Genomic DNA, 25,520 nt, shown 5'->3' with positions numbered 1-25,520 from the left:
GAGAAAAAATGAGAAGGGAAAGAAAGATGTGACAGGAGGAGCAGAAACGAGGCGACGTAGTTAAACGAGTTTGTCATAACATTTCAGAGACACAGTGTGTATGCTGTCATTGCTGCATTTCAATGTTTCTGTACCGGTGCAGCTACGCACCACTGCTAAAAGTAAAAGTAAAATGCTTTCCTATGTTAAAAAAGTGCTCTTGGACTCTAGACGTGGCAGTTGACAGTGGCAGACTGTGAAAGACTCACTGGAGCAGTGTCTGAACTCGAAGCGCAGGTGGGAGCCTCTGAACCGGTCGATGGGAATCGGGAGTTTGATGACTTCGCTCCAGCGAGGGCCGTTGTTGTGGTAGAGCACGAAAGCGCGATACTCCGGGATGTTGGGCTCGCCTGAACCCAGACTGATGCATTCCTGCCGAGAGAGGCAAAACGTGCACGTGAGAACATATCACTGATCTCTACCGATGCAGGAGGAAGTATTTCCTCATTAACTATTGTGACAGAAGTCAGCGGTGGAAAGTAAGCACATTCACTCCCAACGTGGATCTAATAATGATCAATTAGGGCTCATAAATTAGTTTTTGTTGCACTTCTTCCAAGATTACCTTTCCACTACAATAAGAAACAGTCACTTATCTTTTTAGTTTTTAGTTGCTTTATATTTTCAGGTTGAATACAGGAAGTGCACTCAAATATCTCAGTTCACATTTTTATTAGCTTATAACAAATTCCCAGATCAAAACGTAGGTGTATATTAAAAAAAAAAAGTGAGGACAGAGAACTATTTAAGAAATAGTTTAAGTTTGTTCTTAGTGCTTGCATGCAACATATTGGTGAGTTGTTGGAGGTTGGAAGTTTGTCTTTCTGTACAAATCTGTATAAAATATATCTAAATAAAAAACTAAACATCTCCACAAATGTCCAGTGCCTTTTTAAAATCAGTGTGATGGTTCTGTGATGCCCCAGCTTCAGTGAATGCAGTGTGACGTGAAGTTGGTTGGAGATAAATCGGGATGTGGGGGTGTAAGCCTAAACATGGTGTCTATAAACTCTGGAGGTAAGGGTTCTCCACATTTTTATTTTCTGTGCAGAAACAAGCTCACTGGTTTGAACCTAGAAATAAACCTGTAAGACTTGAAGATTGAAAGATTTTCATAATACATGTGGCAGTTTTTGTGACGTCTGCAGAAGTCTGTGGTCAGTTTTTATTCTAAGCGCCTTCTGACTGTCACAAGACCGGAACCTGATGGAGGTGTTGCTCCAAAATGTTGTTTTAAAATGTTGATTGTAATCTAGGTGGTATGCAGGAGCTCATTCAGCCCCTTTGGAGTCATAATTGAGGTATTTTTTATTGTCTTTTTTTTCCAACTACTTCCCTACCTTCAGTATTTCTCCGTCGGCGTAGATGACATACATGGTCACCTCGATGTTCTTCTGGACGCTCTTCCCTCCTCTCTCAAAGTCTCCTCGCTCCAGTGTCAGGTAGAGGTCGTTACGGATGTCGCCTGGTTAAAAGACAGACACAGGAACACATAAACACACATATACAGCCATAAAAAGCTCTGTATGGGAGTATAATATAATAATAATATATGAATAATATATGATTATATGATAACATATTAATATAAACCCTGTCTGGTTTGATCTATCAGAGCAAACACATCAATAACTGTTAAATTCTCCAACTGAAACATGAATATTGAGTCACAGGACTAAAGCAGCCTGTTCTCGTGTCCTCAGGCACAAACAGAAACAGACACAGTTGCAGGTGTGATTTCGGGCAGAATTTCACTAAACATACCCGAGACTAATGAGCTGTGTTAACGTGAGTGGAGTCATTGGTCGTTTCCACGTAGAGGAGCTGTCACTCTTAATATATCAAAATGGGAGTTTAATACTCTCTCCATCACCGCCGGCGGACAGGAGTGTGTAATGTGTGTGAAATAGGTGTGAAAGAGCCTTCAGCGCATCCCGCGTGGGCGCTTTAACACGCAACCCGCTGTTTCCGCCTTCAGAGGGCAGCTTCAGGGCAAATGTTATTCTGTGGGCTGATTTAGAAAATGCATTTAAAACATGGAGGATACTTCCTGATGTGAAAGCACTTTCATTAGAAGTATAAATCAGTTTGTTTTTATTGGCATGATCGGCACAAGAGGCAGATGCTATAGATGCAACAACCATTACGGTGATGATCCAGTTCTGTGGAAACAGGATGAACTCTCCTCCTTCTGCGTCTATCCATAATTGGCTTATGACGACGTAGCAGTGAACGGAACAGATTGGGTTAATCTGTAACAACCATATTCATTCATACTATCATTTAAGTGAAACATTTTTTTTTGTCTTATTAGAGGCTTAAAATATAATTTTGTATTCTGTAGTTACTACATGCCCCCTGGGCTAATACTGATAGCAGTCATTCTGCAAACATATATTCTGTTTTAACTCTTAACTTCTTTGATTCACGTTGTTTTTGTCTCTAACAAAAAGCTGAAACTCATTCCAGTCTCGTGATAGAGCCAGGCTTGATCTAACTCCAGAATATTCTGTTACGTGTGTTATGTGCCGCTGGAGTGCTGCTGCTTTACGACGGACGCTCCAGACTCCAGCTGAGTCAGTGCAGAACAGGGCCGATGCTGGAAGAACATGACACAGTTTTGGGATGAAGGATACATGTACATCTGAGTGATGCCCTGAGTTTTTAAGGACGTGGATGTAATTAAAGTTTCAAGTGGATTTAACTGCAGTAGGTTACATGATACACGTGGGAGTCATTAACGGTCCCATCCTCGGTCAAATTAGGACATGTGACTATGCAGACTACTCTTTATGCAAGTCATGATAAGACCTTCGTATTTAGGAGGAAATGAGTCCATATTTCCTTTCCTTTTGTGTATGTACTTATGTAGCTCAGGCTGGAGATAAAACATGTTATCATCAATATGTGAAGGAGGTGGAAAGCAAAAAGAAAACTAAAACTAACTCATACTGGCGCAAATGTGAAATACTTTTAGGCGATGAAGATAAATAAAGAGAGGGGGCGATGGAAGATGAGAAATAAATGAAAACAATAGGGATCCTGCAGCTTTGCTGCAGCCCACATTACTTCCACTGATTTCTCCAAGACAGACACATGTGACCCACCTGGCATGATGACGTCCGGGAACCCCAGTTTCCGCGTGATGGCGACCCCCCTGCTGAATATGAGCGGGTTTTCTCTGCGGACGTGCTCCATGTCGCCCCTCAGCAGCTGCAGGGAGATTATCAGACCTGCGGCGTTGGATGAAGACGATGGGAGAGGTGAGAATAATGAAGAGTTTGAGAGGCTTAAAGATTTTTTAGGAAAAAACACAGACAAGGGAGGGCAGCTGATACATGTAATAAAGAACAAAAGTGCTTAGAAGCAAAAATGTGACTACTTATTCACCTTCTCATCGGTGAAGAAATATTCCAAACTATAAAATCAATTCTTATTAACAGCAGAAGAAAAAACAACCCAAGCATCAGTTCACGGAGTGTACCATGGGGTCAGGTCCCCTATGTGACGCCAATTAAGCTGATTCTGCAGCTGAAGCTGAACAATGACTTGCTTGTCTCAGTCAGCTGGCGTGCTGCTCCCCGGCGTGGGTGTGTTCCTCCTGAGAAACTTCTGTTTTGTGACTTCTCGGCTTTCATACGTGCAAGCGCAGTCTAGTTTGTTAGGAAATGTTTTGATTGCTGTCAATCATTTAAAGTTACCTGTCTGTGTAAAATGTGTACGAACGTGGAGGTCTGAGGCCCAAACCGACACCTCAGATGACAGGGTGTACATCCATCTCCCCGTCCTCCCAACCAGCGGCAGTGGCTACAGGGTTGGGCTTGAGTCTAAAGGATCCCAGGTTCAAGCCCCAGAATGGCAACCAAGACGAACCACCGTGGGCACCTGAGCAAGGTCCTTAAACCTAATTGCTCCACAAATGGTGTGTGTGTTCTCTCAGATGTATACATTTGGATAAAAACGGCTGCTAAATGACAGTAGTAGTAGTAGTAGTAAACTATTTCTATGAACTTTAAAGACTTAAAAAACTACTTAAAATACTTAAAAAAACAAACACATGCACTCATCCTGCGTCTCGAAGAAGGTAATAAAGTGATTCTGCTGTTTACAGTCAATCAGGTACACCAGGAGTACCAGGTGAAATGGACAGTGAGTGAATGTTTTTCCACGATCGAAGACATTATACAAAACAATCAGACAGTTGTGACAGTTGGAAAAATTAACTGCATGCATAACCTTAAACTGAATGATTGCATCATTTGAAGACATTTCAGCTTCACAACATTTATCCGATCTTATCATTAGATGAACACAGATAAAACTGCTGATGTGTGAACTCCAGGCCACACATACACACTCAGACTCATCCCGTCCTACCGTAGTTGGTGCTGGGGGCGGTGTACTTGGTGCTGGACTTGCGGATGATGTTCTCGTGGACCTGGTACCACTCATTCTCATTATTACACCTGGAAAGGAAGAAATAAAAAAATCATTTTCCAACAAGCAGTCGACAGCAACTGGGAAATCTAAAGGACGTCGTCATCAGCAATTGGAAATTGGAAAAGATGGGCCAGGTGTTCATGGGAGGAAACTGCAGCGGCATTTTTCTGCAGCTCCAGAAGCGTGTGGATGTTTTCAGTCGCAATAACGTCACGAAACGTTGAGAAAAACTAGACGTGAAGGACACACACACACACACACACACACACACACACACACACACACACACACACACACACACACACACACACACACACACACTGTTCCTCAGGGCTCCTGCAGGCGAGTCTTCAGAAAGTTTAACCAATGGGCTGATGATGTCATACAAAAACAAACTGTCTGCAGTTCTTCAAAATCCTCACTTTTGTTTTTCTCTTCTTCTCAAAACAGAGAGTCAGACAGAGAGAGCATCAATGAGATGTAACACGGGCCAAACAAAGGATAAAGGAGAGTAAAGAAGGTAGTAGGACAAGTTGAATGCACATCATCATCTACCGCACTCTTAATCATCTCTTCAGATTCTCTCTCTATCTCTGACTTTTTCTATCATTGTTTTGTTTAGAATCCCAAAACATTTTTACTCAACTGTTTGGTTAAATATCTGGTAAGAAACATCATTGTTGAGCAGCATCTTAGTTATTTAGCTTCTAAGCTTGATATTTGTGAACTTGCAATAAAATCCTCTAAAACTGACCTCTGAACCCTTTTGTTGAACTAAACTCCACCAATATGGATGTAGCCAGGATTTTATGGCAAACTGTATCCTATTTTATTGCAACTTAGTTTATAAGTACTAAATGAGGTATTCAATTTAGAAAACAAATAAAAACCAGTAGAGATGTGAGGATGAACAGCACTTGGAAGGGGCAGCAACTTACGTGTAGACTTTAAGAACAAAATCCTTCTCCTCTTTGAGTTCTGAGATGGTCTGCAGCACGTCGCTCATGGCCAGGACGGCACAGCCGTACGGTCGGCGGTACTGGACGTGCGGCGGGCCTTTCTTACTGTCGTTCAACAACATGCGGCCTGCAAGGGGAGAAACAGGCGGGTCGTATAAGGAGCAGTTGTTGAGTCACGCAATGCTCCCTTCAAATGTATACTGCAGTGTATAAACAAAGAGCTGCCCCTGAGTTTAAAGTAGAGAACTACATTATAAATAAGAGAAGCATACTGGAAAATAGGCAGACAAACCTGTCCGAATAACTTGTGAGATGATGTAGAGATCTCTCTTCATGTCTTTGTTGCTTAAATCCTGCAGTAAAAGAGAGTAAAGGAGACACAAAAGCTTAAAAAGAAGAAGAAAAGTCCTGCAATAGAAAGAAAACAAAACTGAGATTAAACTAGACCAGGGAGGTCCAGATCTCACCCCCAGCACGTCTGCTTTGTCATCGTCTGATGCTTAACTTTGTACATTTAAAATGCACATTTGAACATTTTTCATGCACAGTCTTGCATGGATGCTAATACAACAGCTGCAACATTTGAACTTGCAGAACTCATAACATGAAGCGGAACCGAACTACACATCTGCACACTCTGATAAAATAAGTCATTTAGAAATGTTTTCAATTTGATAATGTTTTTGGTGAGGCTTTTTTTTATGTTTACTAGATAAACAGAAAGAAAGAAATGGTGGCTGCAATCAATAACCTGATCAAACACTGATTTCGAACATGATTTAGATGGAATTATATCAGATAATTAGAAATAGATAACTAGGAATTAGTTAATGACGGTTACTACAATATATAACATATACATATACAACATATAATTTCCCTCTCAAGTATTATTGACTTGAACTGAATTGGATGAGCTATTGTTGTAAAGTGTGTGGTTTGTTATTTATTTAATACCTTAAAAAAATAGCTCTAGTTTTTCCTGCATTCATGGTGCTGAAGCATTTTTGGGTCCACACGACTACTGATGCGTTTAAACTGGGAGTAAGATAAGCTTTGTTCTGAATCCTCCTGCTGCTGCTGCTGCTGCTGCTGCTGCTGACCAATAGGGGGAACTGCAAACCTACGTTCATCACTTTCCTCCCAGTTTTACACAAGTTCACTTCTTGAACTCACCATGTACATTATAAACATGTTCTTGATATGTAATGTGTGCGCTTGTGTTGTTACCGTGAAGAGCGCGCAGAGTCTGTCCACCTTCTCCGGATTCTTTGGTCCTCCGTTCTTGTTCAGTCTCACCATAAATTTTTCACTGAAAAACACAATGGGAGGTTTAAACCTCCAGCTCCAAACCTCCACTCTGGTTCCCTGAAACCTGCATGTGCGGCTGAGCAGCTGCTTTCTGCCCTGGGTGAAGAGGAGGCGAAGGCTGAGATGGTTCTTCACCTCCTTTTAGACACACAGACCTGTGATTAAAATCTTTTTTAATGCATCCATCATCTTGATTTAACACACACCATATCAGCCGGATGTCATCATGTCAGACTTGTCAGCTACTTCTCATCTGCATAGACCACTAAAGCTGTTTGGACGTTTACCCCTAACACCCTCGCTCGGCCTCCTCGGGTGATTTCACGAACAGAAGCCTCGTCTCTTCTCCCCTAAAAACCCCACAGCAGGATGTCTCAGATGGTTTCTCTCATTGACAAATACTCTGTTCCTTCAACATTTATTTATCAAGTGTGACCAAGTTTTTACTCACTAATGGACCGATCAACCACAGTCATGTCAGAAAGTAGCACAGTAGTGTCCATCTCACACTGAATGGTCTGAACTTTATTTCACTGTATGATGTACAATGACAACAAGAAATATATCTTAAAATATCTTAATGTTGGATAACTTATATAGAAATAGTTGGATGAATGAATGAATGAATGAATGAATGAATGAATGAATGAATGAATGAATGAATGAATGAATGAATGAATGAATGGAGTGAATGAATTTAAAATGTGGTGAGAAACTGTCGGACACCCGTGGTTGAAATCCCCAGAGATCATCACGGGTGAACTCTCCGTATACGACATGGATGGAGACTAACATGCAACAGCTCAACATCTGGGGTGCAGAAGTGCTCCCTCACAGTCACATGTCCAACATTATTACATCTGTTAGGAGTCCTGACCCAGTCAGTTTGTCTGTCCCAAGTCCAAGTCAAGAGATACTGGTGTCCAGAACAAAGGGCCTGCAACCACAACACTTCTACTTCGATCTCATGCATCCCACCTCCGAGAGATCTCACACTCCACAAGGAGATACAGGAGGGAAAGAAAGTTACAAACCTCTTCCTTTTTGCTCTTTGTCTTTCTCCTGCTCAACATCCCTGACCTCTCCCTCTTCAACTCATCTGCATGATGTCCGATTTTTGCTCATTAGCTGGTCTTTAAAAAGCTAATCTGCTGCTTCCACATGAAAACAACTTTCCTCTGTCACGGCTACTCATCATACTGAACGTTAAAAAGTGCCAGAACTACCAGCAGAAATTAACAAGCCAGAAGTAGCAAGAACAAATGTGTAAAAAGTTTAACTTTCAACAGAAAAAGCTCAGTGAAACATCTAAAGAAGAGTGACAGAACAGCTGTGACAGGCTGCCACTTGAACGGCGCCAACCTATAATCAAAGATGGATCCGGGTCTCTTTCTCGAGGATAGTGATGTCCTCATTCTGGACAGAAAAGAGAACCAGAAAGGTGATCCCAGGTTTCACTTATCCAATCCTTAAAATGTGGACTAAAGATGTCAACAACCCACGAGAGGGATGAGCGCCGCATGTGCCTTCAACAGTTTACAAACCTGAGACTTCCTCGCCATCAGTTTGAATTTAAGAAGCCTTTTTCGGCACTCGAAGTGAACTCACCGAGACCCGTCAGGTGTGGAAGCTTCGTGCTTAGTCATGATGTGACAAACATTTGCTCAGACAGAAAGCAACATCACTTCTGTCTCCTCTGAACTCGATTCCGTCAGCAGGATCAGTTTCCTGGGTTTGAAGTGGCAGAGGGGGAAGTGTGGCAGGTTTCCGAGTTCCTCCACTGAGATCTAGATGATCCATCATCTGCATGCCGCCAGAACTGTCATGTGGTTCACTGAAGACCGGGATGTGTTTCATCCACTTTGCTGGTGCAGAAGAAGGATGACTTCAGGCACGGCTGAACCCGCAGGGGAAGAATATTAATGTTTCAGGAGGTAGGCACAACATTTCTATGAGAACTTGCTGATTAACATGTTTTTGTTTATATAATCCAGCAGGCTTTGGGCGTTGCCATCCAGGTTAGTGACAATGTTTTCCTGTCCGTTCAGGTCCAGTTCAGATGCACCAATGATGTTATTTGATTACTTATAGCCAATAGTGACTGCAATATAAAAGAGGGTTGGTGTTTGTTGGAAAAACTATGGAAAACAAAATAAACATCAACATAATCCTACCCCCTTTAAATGAGTTAAAAATAACATTTCTTCATCTGAACAGAATGAATGAGGTGGCAATGTTTCAAGAGAGAAAAGTTTAAGATTTGAATTTGAATTGAATTCTTTTGATTTATGTTGTCATTCCAAAATCTGATCAGTGAATTGCTTCAATATTGGATCCCAATACTGGTATCGGATTGGAAATTTCACATCCCTCGTCCATATCTAAGCTTTGAAATGAAGGATCCAGTTGACCCTGGGCAGTAAAAACACGTGAGAAAAAAAAGCCATAATTTACAGGTACGAAGAAGTTTTCTGCTAAAAACTTTTTATTCAACACCTCAAAACTGTAATATCTTCTCTGTCAGTGTACCGCTCACAGAGGAACGCAGCTTCCTTTAAACAGAATCATCACTGAGGATCAACAAATCCCCCAAACTCCCGCTGTGTCGGAGTCTTTTAACTAAATTATTCCAATCCCCCACAATTCCTCAACCCAAACAAATACAACAAAGAAAGTAAATTCCTTTCCCTCCCCAAACAGTCGCAGAGAGAGATTTAATAAACGAGACAGAACGCCAGAAACGTCAACGTGTAATCAAAAATAAGCTCCCAAACCAGACGCGTGAGATGTGGTGCATGTCACAAGTTATTTAGGCGGCAGCGGGGACCTCAGGTGCGACAGCTTTGATATGCATCATAACGACGTCACTTGCAGAAATGAACAGACACACACACATTAACATCAGTATAAAGTTAATGTACACTAAGAAAAATGTCATTTTTGATAAAAATGCATTCAAGCACATGTATTTGCAGTACTGACGTATGCATGGTCGTGGTGATGCACATGCACACCGGCTACAGAGGCGCCCACACTCTCAGACTTTTAATGGAAATGCATATGAGCCAATGATTTCTGCTGCTAACACATCACATCTGCAGCAGTGCCCGGCGTCGAGAAAACTTTCAACCTATATCCATCAACCGGAATTTGTCCCAAAGGTCTATTAAAATTCACATATGGAAGCTGCTGAGACAGGCCACATCTATTATGACTTCCTGTCTGTCACAGGGTCTCCTAACAGCAGCAAATAAAATCTAATCTATATGATTCATTGACTTTTTCTTTTTTTTCTTTTTCCTGCAGCATGTGGTCACACGGGGACATTTTGGTTGTTAGTTCAGTGTAGCACTAAACCAGGCACACAAGGACAGCAGCTCTGCAGCTCCGCAATTACATGCGACTGCGTGATCAGATTATAGCTGTTTCTGTAGCTTTCGGGGTCTTTTAAATTGCTTCCAATGAGGAAGCGACACAGGGCTCAGGGCCGAAGCAAAATGATGCTCTCAGTCGCCAGCAAGTGGAGCTCCGCTGCTAAAAGCTGCCGATCAGTAAAAACAGTTCACTTTGATGATTTGTTAATGAAGAAAGTGTGTGAACTTGGGCTCTCTCGGGAAATCTATAAGGCCTGTAGAAGCCATGGAGTCATTATATGTGGTACTGGGCTGTGCTAATGAAATATAAATAACTTCTTTGGAGGTTTTTTGTGCAGAACAATGACTTGACCTACTGATATCCCTAAATTACATTATCAACAGCATCATTAAACATAATGCATGTCATTAAAATGCTAATACTTGCACCGAAAAGGACAAGTTTGATAATAATGTCATAATCTGGAAAGGGTCTGTTTCATTTTCCAGCACTCTCTTATCAGAGACCTTGTATGTACTGCTGAGTTATATAAACCTACTGACCTGAAAGCTCCAATTCAAAAGCTCAAACCCTTTATGCACACATGACACAGGTGAATTATCTCCAATTAGTTCAATCTGTTTCAGTAAAGTGAACCATTTTAATCTAATTTCAACCATTAATGCCTGGTTTCACAGAATCACTCTTCAGCTCACAATTCTGTAAAGCGAGACTGCACATTACATACATTTACAGTAATATAACTGCTATTCAGATTGACCCTCTCAAAGCCAATCTTCCACATGCCGTCATTATACAGAATGGGCACTCACTGGAGTGACAATACAGCTCTCGGAAGAAAAGGATTTGGTAAGAATGAGCCAGGAGAGGGGAATCATTTACTGACAACATGTGAGTCACACTGTGCAAAGTTTAAAAATCAACAGAAAGAACTCAGAAAGAGCTTTACCATCACAGATGCAGTAGGAAAGTCTCTATTACAGGTAGACGAACAAAATCCACCCCCGCTGGAGCACAATGAGCCTGATTTGGTGAAGAGGAACTAATGATATATTTACTTCCATTGTTTTAACCGTAATGAGTAAAACAAACCGGCTCAACCAGACATTATGACATGTGAGCTTTTTGTTATATTGTCTTAACAGCCACCTTCATTTTTATGACATAGTCATCAAAGTGCTGGAAATGTTCCTCAGACAAAGTAACCATTAGAAGATGGTCAGCATCAACACTCAGGTAGGCTGCAGCGTTTAGACGAGGCCCAGATGATAGTGAAGAGACCAAGTGTCACGGTTGGGGTTTGTTGAAGACCCAAACGCAGGAGAGCAGGAGGCAGGAGTTGCAAAAAAGCATGGTTTAAGAAACCAAAAACCAAAGTGCTGCTTAGCAGCACTATGCTTTTCCATTCATCTGTTGTCCAAGTGTGGTGGGTCTGAATTATAACCTCAGATTCTGCAGGTGTGGTGTTCCTCAGGTCATGGTTTGACATGTTATGCATTCAGAGATCTGCATAACGACGTTGTAACGAGTGTTTAACTGGCAAACTGTTATCTATCACCTTGAACCAGTCTGACCACTCTATTCTAGTATCAATTAGGCCTTTTTTACCCAGAGAACGGCGTCTCATCGGATATTTCAACTCTTTCAGCCTGTTATCGGTACAGTAGAGCTGGCTGTGTGGGGTAAATGTCGGTGGGTCAGCAGTTTCTTTACTCAGGCCATCTGGCACTAACATCCAGGCCACACTCAAAGTCACTTAAACGACCTCGGCTTCCCGTCCCGGTGCTTATTGTGGACTTCAGCATAAACATGACTGAAAACAACAAACTGCTCCCAGGTGATGTTTGTATCACTGAATCATCATCAAGAGCCTATATTCCTCTGTGTTGACAGAACGGACAGAAAGAAAGGGAAACAGGAGTTTGAAGAGGGAGACTAAAGAAGAGAGACACATTAGCGACATCACAGAGTCACACAGCAAAATGTTTTCATGAAAAATTATCTATTTCTCCATGCCCACAGACTGGAATATTGGTGCTTTGTTTTTTTTATTTTCAAAGTTAATGAGCATGAAATAAAAACAAAAACAGAGGAAACACGTTGTCACTGGAGAAGAGGAGTTCAGAGGTGTTTAGCCATTCAGGTCTCGTCCCATCCAGAGCTGTTTATCAGTAACTTTGCTGTGATAGGTCAGCTTTGGGGTTGGTTGCTGTTTTACACAATAAAAACTAGAACGTAATGGCTTTTGTTTAAAAAAGAATAAAAAAAGACACTGGCACAACATACGACACCAAACTGTCCTTCTCCAGGATTACCAACGGACGAGTCCAGTCTCTTGGCTAAAAACAGGAAATGTGCCGAACACAAAAAGTCCTCTTGACATACATCGCTTTGTGTTCAGCTGGTGAGGTAGACTGGGGGTTGTGGTGGGACGGTCATTTTCTTCTCAGCCATGGCTCAAACTTTAGAGCAGGTGGAGCTATTTTGTTCTGTGAGCATCTTTTGCTTCGTGGATGAACAGTCCCTTCGACACGTACCACCGTGTCCCATGTTTATTTCTAATGAACAGCTTGAGAAAGATCTCAATCGTAGATTTGGGAAGTTTACCAGCAAGTTTAAGGCTGTGAGTTCGGCGTGTAAGGATCCTGAGCTGAAGCAGATCCTGTCTTTGTGTCGAAGCAAGGATGAAGCATGGTGAAGGTTCCTACATGCGGGTCCGGGGCAGTTGAAATGCTCTGAATGTGGATACACAGCAGCGGGCTGCTGGGGCAGGTGCTGACGTCGGTGCAGGACCCAGCGATGGCGCGGGGTCCTGCTCTGTTGTCGGGGCCCCTGCTGGTTACTGAGCTGGCTCCTCTGCTGCTGATCTCCCGTCGGCTGGTGCTGGGACCAGCGATCCTGCTGACTCTGCTGGCATCCCTGCTGCTGGCAACGCCGCTGCTGGCTCTGCTGCCATGTCGTTGGACTTTCATGTCGTCGGAGTTCAGCTCCTGAACATTCCCATACAGGTGTTTCTGCGGACGGTGCTGTGATTGCAGAGGAGAGTTCTTGTGTAGATGAAGGAGAAAATGGATTATGGTTCTGAAACAGATGCTGCGTTTTTCTCTGAGCCTTTGGACTGCTAATACACTTTGGGATTTATTGGACAGATGGAGGGTTAAAAGGTATATATGGGTTTGAGTTAGGGCTGATGTAGTGTTTACATCTCGAGAAACCTTTTTAACCTAGAAAAAGTCTGTTTCTCAGAAAAAACTGATGTCTTGTTTGAGATGACTTGGAGGACGTCTAACCACTGATCAGACTGAGATGCTGAACCATGCCGTGGATTTCTACTACCCTCTTTGGAAAACAGCCTAGAGGCATGGAGAGCAGGGATCTCCTGCATGGTCTTCCTCAGCTCAGGGGGGCAGAGACCGCTGCTCTGGATGCTGATCTGAGTTTATAGGAGTCGACTGGCACACAGTCAGATGGCTCCTGGACGAGCGCCAGGAATTGATGGACTTTTATAAGCACTTTTGGAGCATTATTGGTTCAGATCTTTATGAAGTTCTGTTGGATGGCTATAGGACAGGATCTCTTCCCATTTCCTGTCAACTAGCACGTTTATCTTTTCTGCCGAAAACGGGGACCTGGTCTTGCTTAAGAACTGGAGGCCAGTGGCCTTACTTTCCACAGACTACAAGATTCTTTCTAGAGCCCTGTCAAACAGAATTAAAGGAGCTTGAGGCCGGATTGAGGCAGGATTTATGAAAAAAATTTGTAAACGTTTTAAGTTTTCTAGTAATAATGTCAGATGAAGCGTTCCAAACCCAAAAGAATGAGCCCTCTAGTGTATCTCTCCGTTACCTTGAACAGGCTGTGTGCTGCAAAATGTGCTGCAATTCGGGCCCAAATTTCCCGCGCTGGGCTGCGGATGTGACGTCACATGACGCTGCATGTGCGTTCTCCCCGTTCTCCCGTGCCGGCTTCACTGTTGGCTGCAGTACCCCCAACGGCCGTCGTGGTGAAGGGTGGCGCTAGAGTCTCATTTCTTAAAAGGAGCCTCATGCTCCTTTAAAGATTATTTGCATAACATTGCATCTTGATCAATCTTATTGTGTGCCTGAAAGAAAAATTATGGACAATATTTTGTGAGCGTGATGTTTTTGTATGATGAGTATTAATTGTAGCATTTTGTCTCTGGATCCAGAGAAGGCTTTTGATAGAGTGGAGCATTCATATTTATTTTTCTACACTGGGGGCATTTGGTATTGGGAATGTATGTTTGTCTTGGTTAAGGTTATTGTATAATGATGCTGAACGTTTGAAAATGCTGGCGGGGCAGAGTCGGCCTGTGCAGTAGGGGATCAGGCAGTGATGCCTTCTAAGGGCAACTTTTCAGCCTTTGCTATTGAGCCCTTGCTGCAGGCTCAGCTCGGTGCTCTTTCACTGCCCACTTTTTGTCGCTGTTTTGTCGTGTCTGCTTATGCTGATGTAAACATCTTCATTTCATCTCGGTCTGACATAAATAAAATGCATTTTTCCCTTCTTCCTCATTTGCATTTAACCCATCTTTAGTCAAACTAGGAGCAGCGGGCTGCCGTTTTTGTACAGCGCCCGGGAAGCAGTAAGGCCTTGCTCAGGGGCCCAAAGTGGTTGACCTCGGTTACAATCCAGGGGCTTGAACCTGGATCCTCCAGACCCCCGCCCTCCTCACCACCCCCCACTATGTTTCATTTGACGAGTGTTTTTGTCTCTTTATGAAGTTGCTTCTTTTGCACAGGTGAACTGGGATAAGAGAAATGCTACTGGTGGGATGGAGGGGGGCAACACAATATACCTGGCCTCCCTGGGGGGCAGCATTAAAGTTCTGATGTTCTTCTAAAGAAGAGCTGGGAGGGGAGTCTGGAGAAGCTGTGTGTCGGTTGTCTGGGTGGAATTGGCTGCTCCCTTAGCTCTTATAGGAGGAAGGTTTTGATAGCCTCTATGTTTTTTTATTTTTTTAACCATGAGTGTGAGTTTTTCTATGTTAAATGCTGATTTTTATTATGTAAAGCACTTTGTTACTATTGTATGAAAAGTGCTATATAAAGTTTGATTTGATACGTTTCAGTTTCTGCAGAAAGTGGCGTACCAGGTCTGCATGAAGGGGCTGATTGGGTTAAGGGAGTCAAGGTGTTTCCCTGGGAGGAAGTTGGCGGCCCCTGTTTTTTTTTAAATAATTACTTTTATTACAAAAGTGTTTCCTATCAGGGGTTTTGAGGACTAAAAAAGTATTGAAGGCTGTTTTTACTGTACAGATCTCAAAATGTGGTAACCGCAATGACCACATCCTCCTCCTTAAACAAACATAAGGCAATTATCAATGACATCTCAGTAGCCAGTAAGAAACCTCCCTTAAGGGTTAGGCCCCATGTTATCATTCCCATGATCACGGCCATCCACCTGTATGCTGTGTCAAAAAAAAAAAAAAAAAAACTACACACAGTGTCGTGTGTGTAAATTAGCAGTGTGTAAATAAATATAAATTTCATTAAGTTTTCGTTGGTGTCAGTTTATTATAACATAACGGTGATGAACGCTGGTTTGAGGGGCCCCCTAGAAATTTTTGCCTAGGGCCCCAACAGACCCTAGAATCGCCTCTGGGTATAGCTACGAACAGATTCAGAGGACACCTACATCCTAGTGGGGGTGAGGCTGTTTTATTTTGTTCAGGGATTGAGATACTGGCACATTTGTTTGTCCACTTGTTGGTCTTTTTAACCTTTAGCGGAAATGGTTTCACTGTCTTTCTGTTTTCTTTTCATTTGTTTTTTGGTTTTAAGTACAGCACAAAAGACAAGACTATCCTCACGTTTATCCATTTTTTGCGTGGTTTAGCTAAAGTTTCCATCTGGCCGACCACTAAGAACCGGTCTTTAGGTTCTGGTGTGGATCCACTTGAAGTTTAGAAGGGCCTTCTGAAGTCCCGTCCTCGAGTGGACTACTCTTATTATTAAGCTAGTGGCTTTTGTGGATAGACGGTCCGGCAGAAGGGTTTTGTGCTGTGGTGGGGGGTGATAGGGCTGGGCGATATGGACCACAAGTCATATCTCGATATTTTCTAGCTGAATGGCGATACTCGATATATATCTCAATATTTTTTCTGTGCCATAATTGGGGTTTCCCCCAAAGCATTATAGCATAGCATCTCTGTTAGCTTCATTTTTTTCTGAGGCAAACCCTTAAAAAAACAGTCAGTTTTAATACAAAGCCTCGTGCCAAATGTCACACAGGTTCCTTTATTAACAGAGGTCTGCACAATATCAAAATGTATAAAACAAATGAAATAAAAATAAACTGCCTGCATATATAGAATAAAAATGCTTCTTGAATAAAATAAAACAAATATCCCTTTCCTGCATAACAATTAAATTAAAATACACCGTGCAATTAATACAATGTAGACAGTAACAGGCAGACTTTTCCACTGAGGTTGACAGTTGTGCAAATAACAAAACATTTGTGCAAATCTCAAATAAAACATTCAAGTCAATTTGTCACAAAATAAGCTATATCAAAATCATTAAAAAAAAAAATGTAAAAAAAAAAAAAAATCAATATAAACGATATTGTCTCGTACCATATCGTGTTTGAAAATATATCGATATATATATTAAAATCTCGATATATCGCCCAGCCCTAGGGGGTGATAACCTTTAGTTTCAGTTGAGGGTTTTTCCTTTGATGGGTTGATGACTTGATTGTAGTGTGATTTTGTGTGCTGGTCAATAGAGGGCTTGTTAAAAGCAAAACCCCTCCTCTCCGTTATCTGAGCCCCTCAGAGGAGCAGGTGTCATCATCAGATGGTGATTTTGAGTCTGGTGAGTCAGGCAAGATGCCAAAACCCCCAGGGTTAAAAGTGTTTGCGGTTCTCTGCATTTACTGTGTGTGTGTGTGTACTGTAAGGGGACAAATACACTTAGCTCATTTGCATCGACCGAGTGAAACAAAATTAACAAAAACCCAGGGAAGATGGAGTGCATTGAGCCTTTCCCGTTTCCTGCAGAGACCAATTTTGTCCTTCACTTTCGCTCTCTGTCTTTCTCACACACACATGGACACACACATGGTCTCACAGTATGCCAAACCTACATCGACTTCACAATTGACTTTAGCTATGCCTGATCTGTAAGCACTGTTCCCTGTGAGGAATTCATTATTGATGAGCATTCATTAGGTGGAGGGAGGGGGAGAGGGGGCCATGTATTATTCACAGCATCTCTGTGTGGCCACTTGCCAGGACTTATCCTGCATTATTAAGGCAGTTCCATCATGTGGTTTCCAAGAAAAACAATGCCTTTTAATTTATGTTTTGACAGTTGAAACCACTTCTAGACGTTAAAATCGACTTCTCCTGGATCCGGACCTGATGACTCTCCGACAGGCTTCACGAGGCAATCAGATTTTTATTTCATGGCCGCAGACTCAAAAGTCCCAAATAACACAGCAACTTTTTGAAAAAGTTCAGACATTATCACATCAGGAGTCAAACCTGTTCATCTGCGGCCCCTGCGGTGCAACGTAGAGTTTATACGTCTACAATAACAGCGAATGTTCTCCATAGGAAATGAAGCTCAGAGGTTCAGGGAGCGAGGCAATCTCATGCTTCAGCTATCTTTTCATGTTCCCTCTCTTCCCCAACTTAACTAAACACATCTGCAACACGATTCCTTCCCCCAATAAACTACTGCACTTTGCAGCTCGTCTTTACAAGTCAATATTTTCACTGCTGTCGGCTGTCGTTTCAGTTTCAAATCCATCCAGATTTCTCCTGTTAAACTGATGAGCATTGCTTCTCTGTCTCCGTCATCCAGATCTGTGTATCACCCATCACCCGGGTTCTACCTCCACCAGGATACGGCCTCGTTTGAGGAACATCAACCCTTCCAGGCCATTAAGTGATTAAATCAATGCTGTCTATATATTACATAAAGAAAGTTTTTCTATGCAAACTCCTACAATATTTATATTAAATATATCAGTCAAATGTTTGCTATTAATGTGCCGTATTCCTCTAAAATCTAGTCACTTCCAGCCTCTGCAAGAGAAGTTTATTTATTTAGCTTCCTCGTGTTTATCCGTAAGCACTGCTAACATTTCATAAAGAAGAAATCCACTTTCCTGAGTAAAATCCCCTCAAAACGAATGAAAAAGGGAAAAGATAAGCTGGCAAAATGTAATTTTACTGATGGAAGCCAGACTGTTTCACATTTTAAATTCATTATTTTCTCAACATCAAGAAATTTAGTGAAATAAACCAAACCAAGAACATTTATCAAAAGATCTCAGTTGGATTATTTGCCTTTGTCTTTCCCTCCTGCGGCAGTGGAAGTTACGTTTTGCAGCATCCCTGAATACCTTGATTAAATCATCACAGAAACATCCAGTTCACTCTCCAAAAATGCATTATTTCTAAAATTGCAGCAAGGTTGGTTTTGTTCAAAGCAAACAAACATTCAGAGGAGGGATGTGCAGAAATCCACCAAACTGACTGAATCCTGTTGCATTCAGTGAACTTGCATCCTGGACAACACTGTGCACGGGCGTACCTGATAGTCTTCCCCTCTCTCAGATCATACAGGGAGAAGAATATGTCCGTGTCTTCCCCGATGCTGTTGTAGGTGAAGCTCTTCAGGTTGACCAGAAGGTGGTGTGGTACTGGAACTCTGCAGGGCTCCCCGTGTCGCTGCCGGCTGTTCTCGCCCTGCAAGTCCACGGTATATTTACACAAAATGTATCACTTTCACAGTAGTTTGATGATCACACACCACCATCTAAGAATGAAATATGTTTCAGCATTGGCACTGGCACCAAATGTTGTATGTGCTTCTCTTGTGGGGTGTTTTCCAAAAGAATGCGTTTAATTTTTTACAACTGAAGTGTGTTGTGTGCAAACGCGTACGCTCCACAAGTAGCTATGGCCTGTTGCCTCGTTCTCCAGTCCGGGGGTTTAATCAATATTTCAGTACGTTTTAAATACTTACAACCGGCAAAAGCTTAGAAATGGAAAACAAGTCTCATGGGTGAAGCGCCTGAACGGAGATCCCAAACCTCCCCCTCCACAGCCTCCCCAGCGTGAACAAAGTTTGGGCTTTAACATCCTTTGAGTTAGTAGGATCTGTACAAATGTCTGCTGTGTAGTGTTGACGATGAAAAGAAAACTGCCTAGAGCAAATGTTCGTGTAAAGAAAGAGTACTGGAAACTGGGCATTAGCATGTGTGGGACAATTAAAAAGCTACAAAAATCAACTGCTAAACAATGAAAAGCTATAAGACCAACACGTTACCTGTGCTGTGCTTTGTTGGACGCTGTGTCGACTTGACAGATGCTGTAAACGAGAATAGAGGAAATTGTCAGATTAAGTCTTAATAATGACATCCTGTCCTCCATCATATCTTCTGCAGTTGTTTTCTTCCCTTGTTTTCTCTCTACCTGTCCATAGTTACTGTTTTTTGCCCACATGTGTACTTCCTTTCCGTGTTTGGTCGAGTTTTCTCAGCTCTAAACCTCTTCATTTCTACTCTCTCCTCCTTCCTGCTCCCTTTTAACCTCCCTTCTTCCGCTGATTCTTCCTCTTCTTTCCTCCCCTCAACATTTAGCCCTTCATCCTTATTTCCTCTCCTCACCACTGTGGAGTTTCATCTTCTTGTTTCCGCTCCGTTTACTCTTTCACTCTGCACCATTCTCTTCGTTTTCTTCCCCAAAACATGAAAATACTTCCAACGCCCAAGGGACTCATTACTCCGACATGTCTCTTTAATTTCTCTAGTGGCTGCATATGCAGAGAGGCAGCAGGAAGTCAAAAGCTGTTCAATGAATTGAAGTAATGACTGGCAATGGAAAACATCTGCATAAAATCAAAATAAAACACTTGTCTGCATAAACATTAACACTGCCACACACACAACTTGTTCCAAAGTTGATCAGGCACATCTCATTGAATGCATGTTAGATACAAGCAGGGGGACAATATTTAATATATTAACATTTCAGTCCAACATGTGAGATTCTTGTGCTTTAAATAATGTCATTTTGTTGCACCCCTGAAATAACTCACGTCCACTTGTGTCTGATACATGCTGCATGAACGTAAATCATTTCTCATCTTCTGCTTTTCTTCATGTGCATTGTTGCAAATGTAATGCATTGTTTCAAAAGAAAACAATTATTTCCAAAACTGAAAGGAGACATTCATGCCAAAAGTGTTTAACGTTGCTAACTTTAGTTTACAACTACCTATAACATGTATGACTTTAAACTTTTGTTCTTAGTTTGTTTCCGTATTACTAGTATTTCTCATCTTCTTCTGTAAAGAAAACATTCTGCTTCAGAAGCTATTATTCAAGGACATTGAACACTTATTTGAGTTTCCTTTAAATTCCCCCAAATGTCCATCCTTCCCCAGTTTTCAACGAGCCATTAATAAACTTAAGAGTTTTATTGCTCTTTCCTCCTCTCTCTCATCCTGTCTCCAGAGCCGTCTCTAGGCAACAGTAGAAAAGGGACTTTCTACAACAACACTGTTTGAACCGAGCAGCTCAGCTATTTAAAGCAGGACAGACGGAAGACGATGTCTCACACTGCAGCAACTCGCACCAAGGTTAATTAACTTCATTTTGTTCTGCTTCTAATGAAATATTCATTAAAGCAGCTATGAAAATGGTTGCTGGATCAGATTGTTCATCAAAATGTAGAGAAGGGTATCGATAGAGATAAAAGACACTTTAAGCTAAAATCCTTACTTTGAAATATCCTGTAAAACTTCAAGATTGTTTGCTTTCTAAGAAGTTGCTTCTAATAAATGACAAACTTCTAATATTTGAGCGTTTTTAATGATTACAAGTATATTTATACTGTATGCAGTGTAATAAAGGGTTCTACAGTGTAAAAACAATGCGACCGAGAATCAACATTTCACATGTGAATATAAATAAAATGTACAACGGAAAGGATTTTTCTGTTTCTGAGATAAAACGGTTGCTTGATGGTTAGACGTATTCATTAAGAGCCTGCGGGTTGTTTTCAGAGAAGAGATGAAAAGGAAAGAAATAAGGAGAAACGACAGGATGGCCAGCGGGAGATGCAATCAAAGCACACTCCTGGCATGAAAACAAACCAACAGGTGGCCGATTCACATCATCAGCACAGAAAATGGACATTTGCTCAGTTATACGTCCATGAAAAACTCAGACAAACACTGTGTCTAGGAACCGTAGACCGTAGAGTGCAGACAGCACCGTTGGAAATCACATTTTTGTGAACTATGTGGAAGAAAAGTAAATGAAGTTGTAACTGAGGACAACTCCATGATTACATACTGTAATTGCCTATTGAGGTTTCTGGTTATTGACCTCAGTGTACATTCCTGCTCCCTGATTTCACATCAAAGCGGATTTCAAACTTCACCTCCAAGCCAGTGTCTAATTACAGGAGTGCAACAGCCACAGTCAGCCGTTAAACCCAGAACATGCTAGAAATTCCACAAATTGATATCTGGTACCATAATCTTATTACTGCATTCAGATTCAATAAACTGAAGTTATTATTGCTTAAGGTGCATAAAATAATCAAAATATTCAGCAAAATCCCACCAAATCTACTTAAAATTAGTTGAAAAATACATCCCTACAATTTGCAAAGGATTCAAAGCTAAAACAACTCCAACTCAAAGATGTCTGTACTCATTTTGCTGTATCAACAAGCAGAGACACTTCATCCTCGGGCGTTAACTTACAACATAAAAATGAGATGAGCAGCAGAACATGAATGTTTAATTCATGTTGGTGGCCTTTTCTCTTGTTGTGTAACTGAGATACTGTTAAAGACCGTCTAAAATACTGTTTCCATGTGTATTTTGTTCACCCGAGGTTCCTTAGATTGTCCAGAATGAGCCGCCCATCAGCAGGCTGCTTCAGAGGACATTTCTAAAAACTATTTGTGAGAATCCATTTTGATTAGCTGCTGATGGGGCGCCGCTTGCATCTCCAACCAAATGCTGCTCCAACAAATAAATAATTCAAATGTCCTTACTCTGCATTTCACTGCAAGTAATGGAGCAGGAGACATGAGTCTATGAAGCAAAGTCTGTAACAGATCAGGAATCAGAGTTCAACAGCATACACTGCAACAACTTATTTATAAAGAACGTTAAAAAAAGCTTGGTTCCAGAAAATTAGAATACAATTTTTGACAATTTTTGTTAGTATTAAGAGTGCTAGTCATGAAAATATCTCTTACCCTATTGACAAAGGTGATTTTTCTCTTTCTCTAGATTTAGGAATTTAAGACTTATTTGTATAATTTACAGGGTACTTATTATTGTGTCCTGATTTATATTATAATGAGATTTAACTGTTGTGTCATTGTGTTTAGTTATACTGCATATTTATTTTGTAAAGTTAGGAATTAGAGCTGTAAAAATAGACTGTGTTGAATTAAAATAAGTGAAAAGTGCCAGTTTGTTCTGTCGCTGTGTGCCACTAGAAGCAGCCTGATGTTTTATTGACATTTTCTAGTAAGAGAGCTTTGGAGAGAGAGGGTTGACAACGATATGTGGATGATGTAGAGGATAAGGGGATGAGTATACCACACCGCCTTCCTGCTCCTCACAGCCCTCGCCCACCTGGGCTGTGGGAGAATACTGTTTGTGGACTGTTCAACACTGGTGGTCCTGGTTCTGCAGCGTGTGGTGTAAATGTCCTGTAGGGGGAGAGTGACCTCGGACTGACTTCTGCTCTGTGCAGACGGGTCCTCAGCTTCCTGACTGGTAGACAGCAGGTGGTTCGTGCGGGTAATCACGCCTGCTGCACGCTCTCTACACCTACAACTGCTCGACCACATCAGAGGACAACTTCATAATAATAATCTCTTTATTTGTCAGTATACATGGAAATACACCAAAATGTGTCCTCTGCTTCTAACCCATCACTAGTTACACTAGGAGCAGTGGGCTGCCATTATTACAACGACGAGTCGGCGTATGAGAGAGATCCGCCACCTGGAGGACTGGTGTCACCTCGACATCCACCAGCTGAATGTCAGCAAACCTAAGGAGCCGACTTCAGTCGGCGAGAGAGGGAGCAGAGCGACACCCCGCTCATCATCGGCTCATCGCAGGTGGAGAGAGAGCTTGAGATACCTCGGGGTCAACATCTCAGAGGATCTGACTAAAGCTTGAGTTATGGTACTGCGTCAAAATGACGCTATGTCTACAGCGTGTGGTACGCGTCGACGCAGACCACACGCAGACCGAGAGGGCTGTGATTGGTTCGCTTAGAAGCAACGCATTTGCGGTTTTCGGCTTGAAGCAGTCGTGAACTTTCAGCGCTCTTTTCTTCGTGTATGTGTGATTTTTTTTGTTTTGTTTTTTTTGCACAATAGTTGTCCTTATCTCTTTGATTCACTGTGACCGGAAAAAGTCGGATAAACCATTCAGGAAAAGATTGCGAATTAGTGGTCACGGGGGGTACTGCACCGCGGCGAAATGGAGTGACGGAGAAGTCCGAAGGGTTCACGACGGCGTGTGCTCTGCGTTGGTTTGACGCAGAACCATAATTCAGCCTTTAGACCACCCACATCAGCGCCGTGGTGAGGAAGGCCCGACGGCATGTCTTCCATTTGGGACTTCTCCAGGACTTCAGACTCTGTCAGGGTACTCAGGATACTGTGGAGAGTATCCTCACGGGAAGCCTCCCCACATGGTTGGGGGAGCGGCCACAAGCAAGACATTTTGGCATCAGGAAGGTGATTTGCTGAGCTGAACGGACCATCAGAACCACTCTCCCCCACCTACAGGACATTTACACCAAACACCGCAGAACCAGGGCCACCAGGATCTTGAAAGACCCCGCTCACCCCTGCCGGAGACTGTTTCCACTACTGCCTTCAGGTAGGTATTACCATAGACATATATACATAGACGCTGCATCGAATGCCGCCGCCCACTGAAGTGACGTGCCTATAGGTCCGCCATCTTGGTACAGACCACTCGCCACGGCAATGCATTACATCTATGGAGGAGCAGCGTTTCTACACACACAAAAGTGATCATAAATGATGTTGTGAAGCTAATTTCACGTGATTTGTTTCACGTGAACGTCACACATTACAGACACACATAGATAAAACAAAAAGAAAAGAAAGAAAAGAACCCAGAAAACGTTCAATGTTCAGGTCTTTATTTACTATACAAGTATTTACTATATAATTGTTTCTATTGCCATTACTATTATTATTAATATTATATTATATTAACATATATTATATATACATATATATTATATATTATATTATATAGTAACATTATATTAACATTGAATTATTATTGTTACTATTGCTATTACATTCTATTATTGTTATATCACTATCATCATTAGATGATTATAATAAATATAATGTATACTATCATATATATATACATATGTCTATATATATCTATACATCTCTATCTATCTATCTATCTATCTATCTATCTATCTATCTATCTATCTATCTATCTATCTATCTATCTATCTATCTATCTATCTATCTATCTATCTATCTATCTATCTATCTATCTATCTATCTATCTATCTATCTATCTATCTATCTATCTATCTATCTCTATATCTCGATATATCTATATATCTCTCTATCTATCTATATATCTCTATCTATAGTATAATACAAGCTTTTCACAGATTCTAGCTAAAACCCCTAAAAGAGAACGGTTTTGCACAGTTTCTTTCTTGTGTTACCACTCTGGTATTTGAGTGAGGTGACTTTTGCAATGTGGTGAAACACAGACACCACCACTTTCAGTAGGTTGGAATGGTGGTTGTCAATGCCAAACTGTGTGTATAATATATAATATATATGTATATATAATATATGTTAATATAATATAATATTAATAATAATAGTAATGGCAATAGAAACAATTATATAGTAAATACTTGTATAGTAAATAAAGACCTGAACATTGAACGTTTTCTGGGTTCTTTTCTTTTCTTTCTTTTCTTTTTGTTTTATCTATGTGTGTCTGTAATGTGTGACGTTTGACAAACAAATCACGTGAAATTAGCTTCACAACATCATTTATGATCACTTTTGTGTGTGTAGAAACGCTGCTCCTCCATAGATGTAATGCATTGCCGTGGCGAGTGGTCTGTACCAAGATGGCGGACCTATAGGCACGTCCAGCCACAGTGGATGCGGCGTCTATGTATATATGTCTATGGGTATTACTGCTGCCTGAAGGCTCCCACAGAGAGGATGAGGAGGAGCTTCCTTCCTCATGCCGGCCCCATCCTCAGCAGACACCGACTCCCACACAAACTTACATGGACAATGCAAATTTTCACACTACATATTTACTTATTTGCACCTTTGGTCCT

General features: G+C 41.6%; 1 protein-coding gene across 10 annotated transcripts in view; it reads right to left on the bottom strand.

The window, feature by feature from the left end:
* LOC133448459 (dedicator of cytokinesis protein 3-like) overlaps nt 1-25,520 on the bottom strand; it is a 246,147-nt gene that overhangs the window by 33,952 nt on the left and 186,675 nt on the right. For all 10 annotated transcript variants that reach the window (XM_061727004.1, XM_061727008.1, XM_061727005.1 and 7 more), the window contains 9 exons: nt 19,433-19,474; nt 18,695-18,849; nt 6,669-6,750; nt 5,731-5,791; nt 5,418-5,565; nt 4,417-4,505; nt 3,147-3,272; nt 1,380-1,504; nt 249-411 (listed from right to left, as the gene is read on the bottom strand). In XM_061727004.1, coding sequence (XP_061582988.1) covers nt 249-411; nt 1,380-1,504; nt 3,147-3,272; nt 4,417-4,505; nt 5,418-5,565; nt 5,731-5,791; nt 6,669-6,750; nt 18,695-18,849; nt 19,433-19,474 — 991 coding nt within the window. The remainder of the gene's footprint in view (nt 1-248; nt 412-1,379; nt 1,505-3,146; nt 3,273-4,416; nt 4,506-5,417; nt 5,566-5,730; nt 5,792-6,668; nt 6,751-18,694; nt 18,850-19,432; nt 19,475-25,520) is intronic.

This window comes from Cololabis saira, chromosome 8, assembly GCF_033807715.1.
Source record: "Cololabis saira isolate AMF1-May2022 chromosome 8, fColSai1.1, whole genome shotgun sequence".
Lineage (NCBI taxonomy): Eukaryota > Metazoa > Chordata > Actinopteri > Beloniformes > Belonidae > Cololabis > Cololabis saira.
This window is presented reverse-complemented; position numbering and strand designations above follow the sequence as displayed.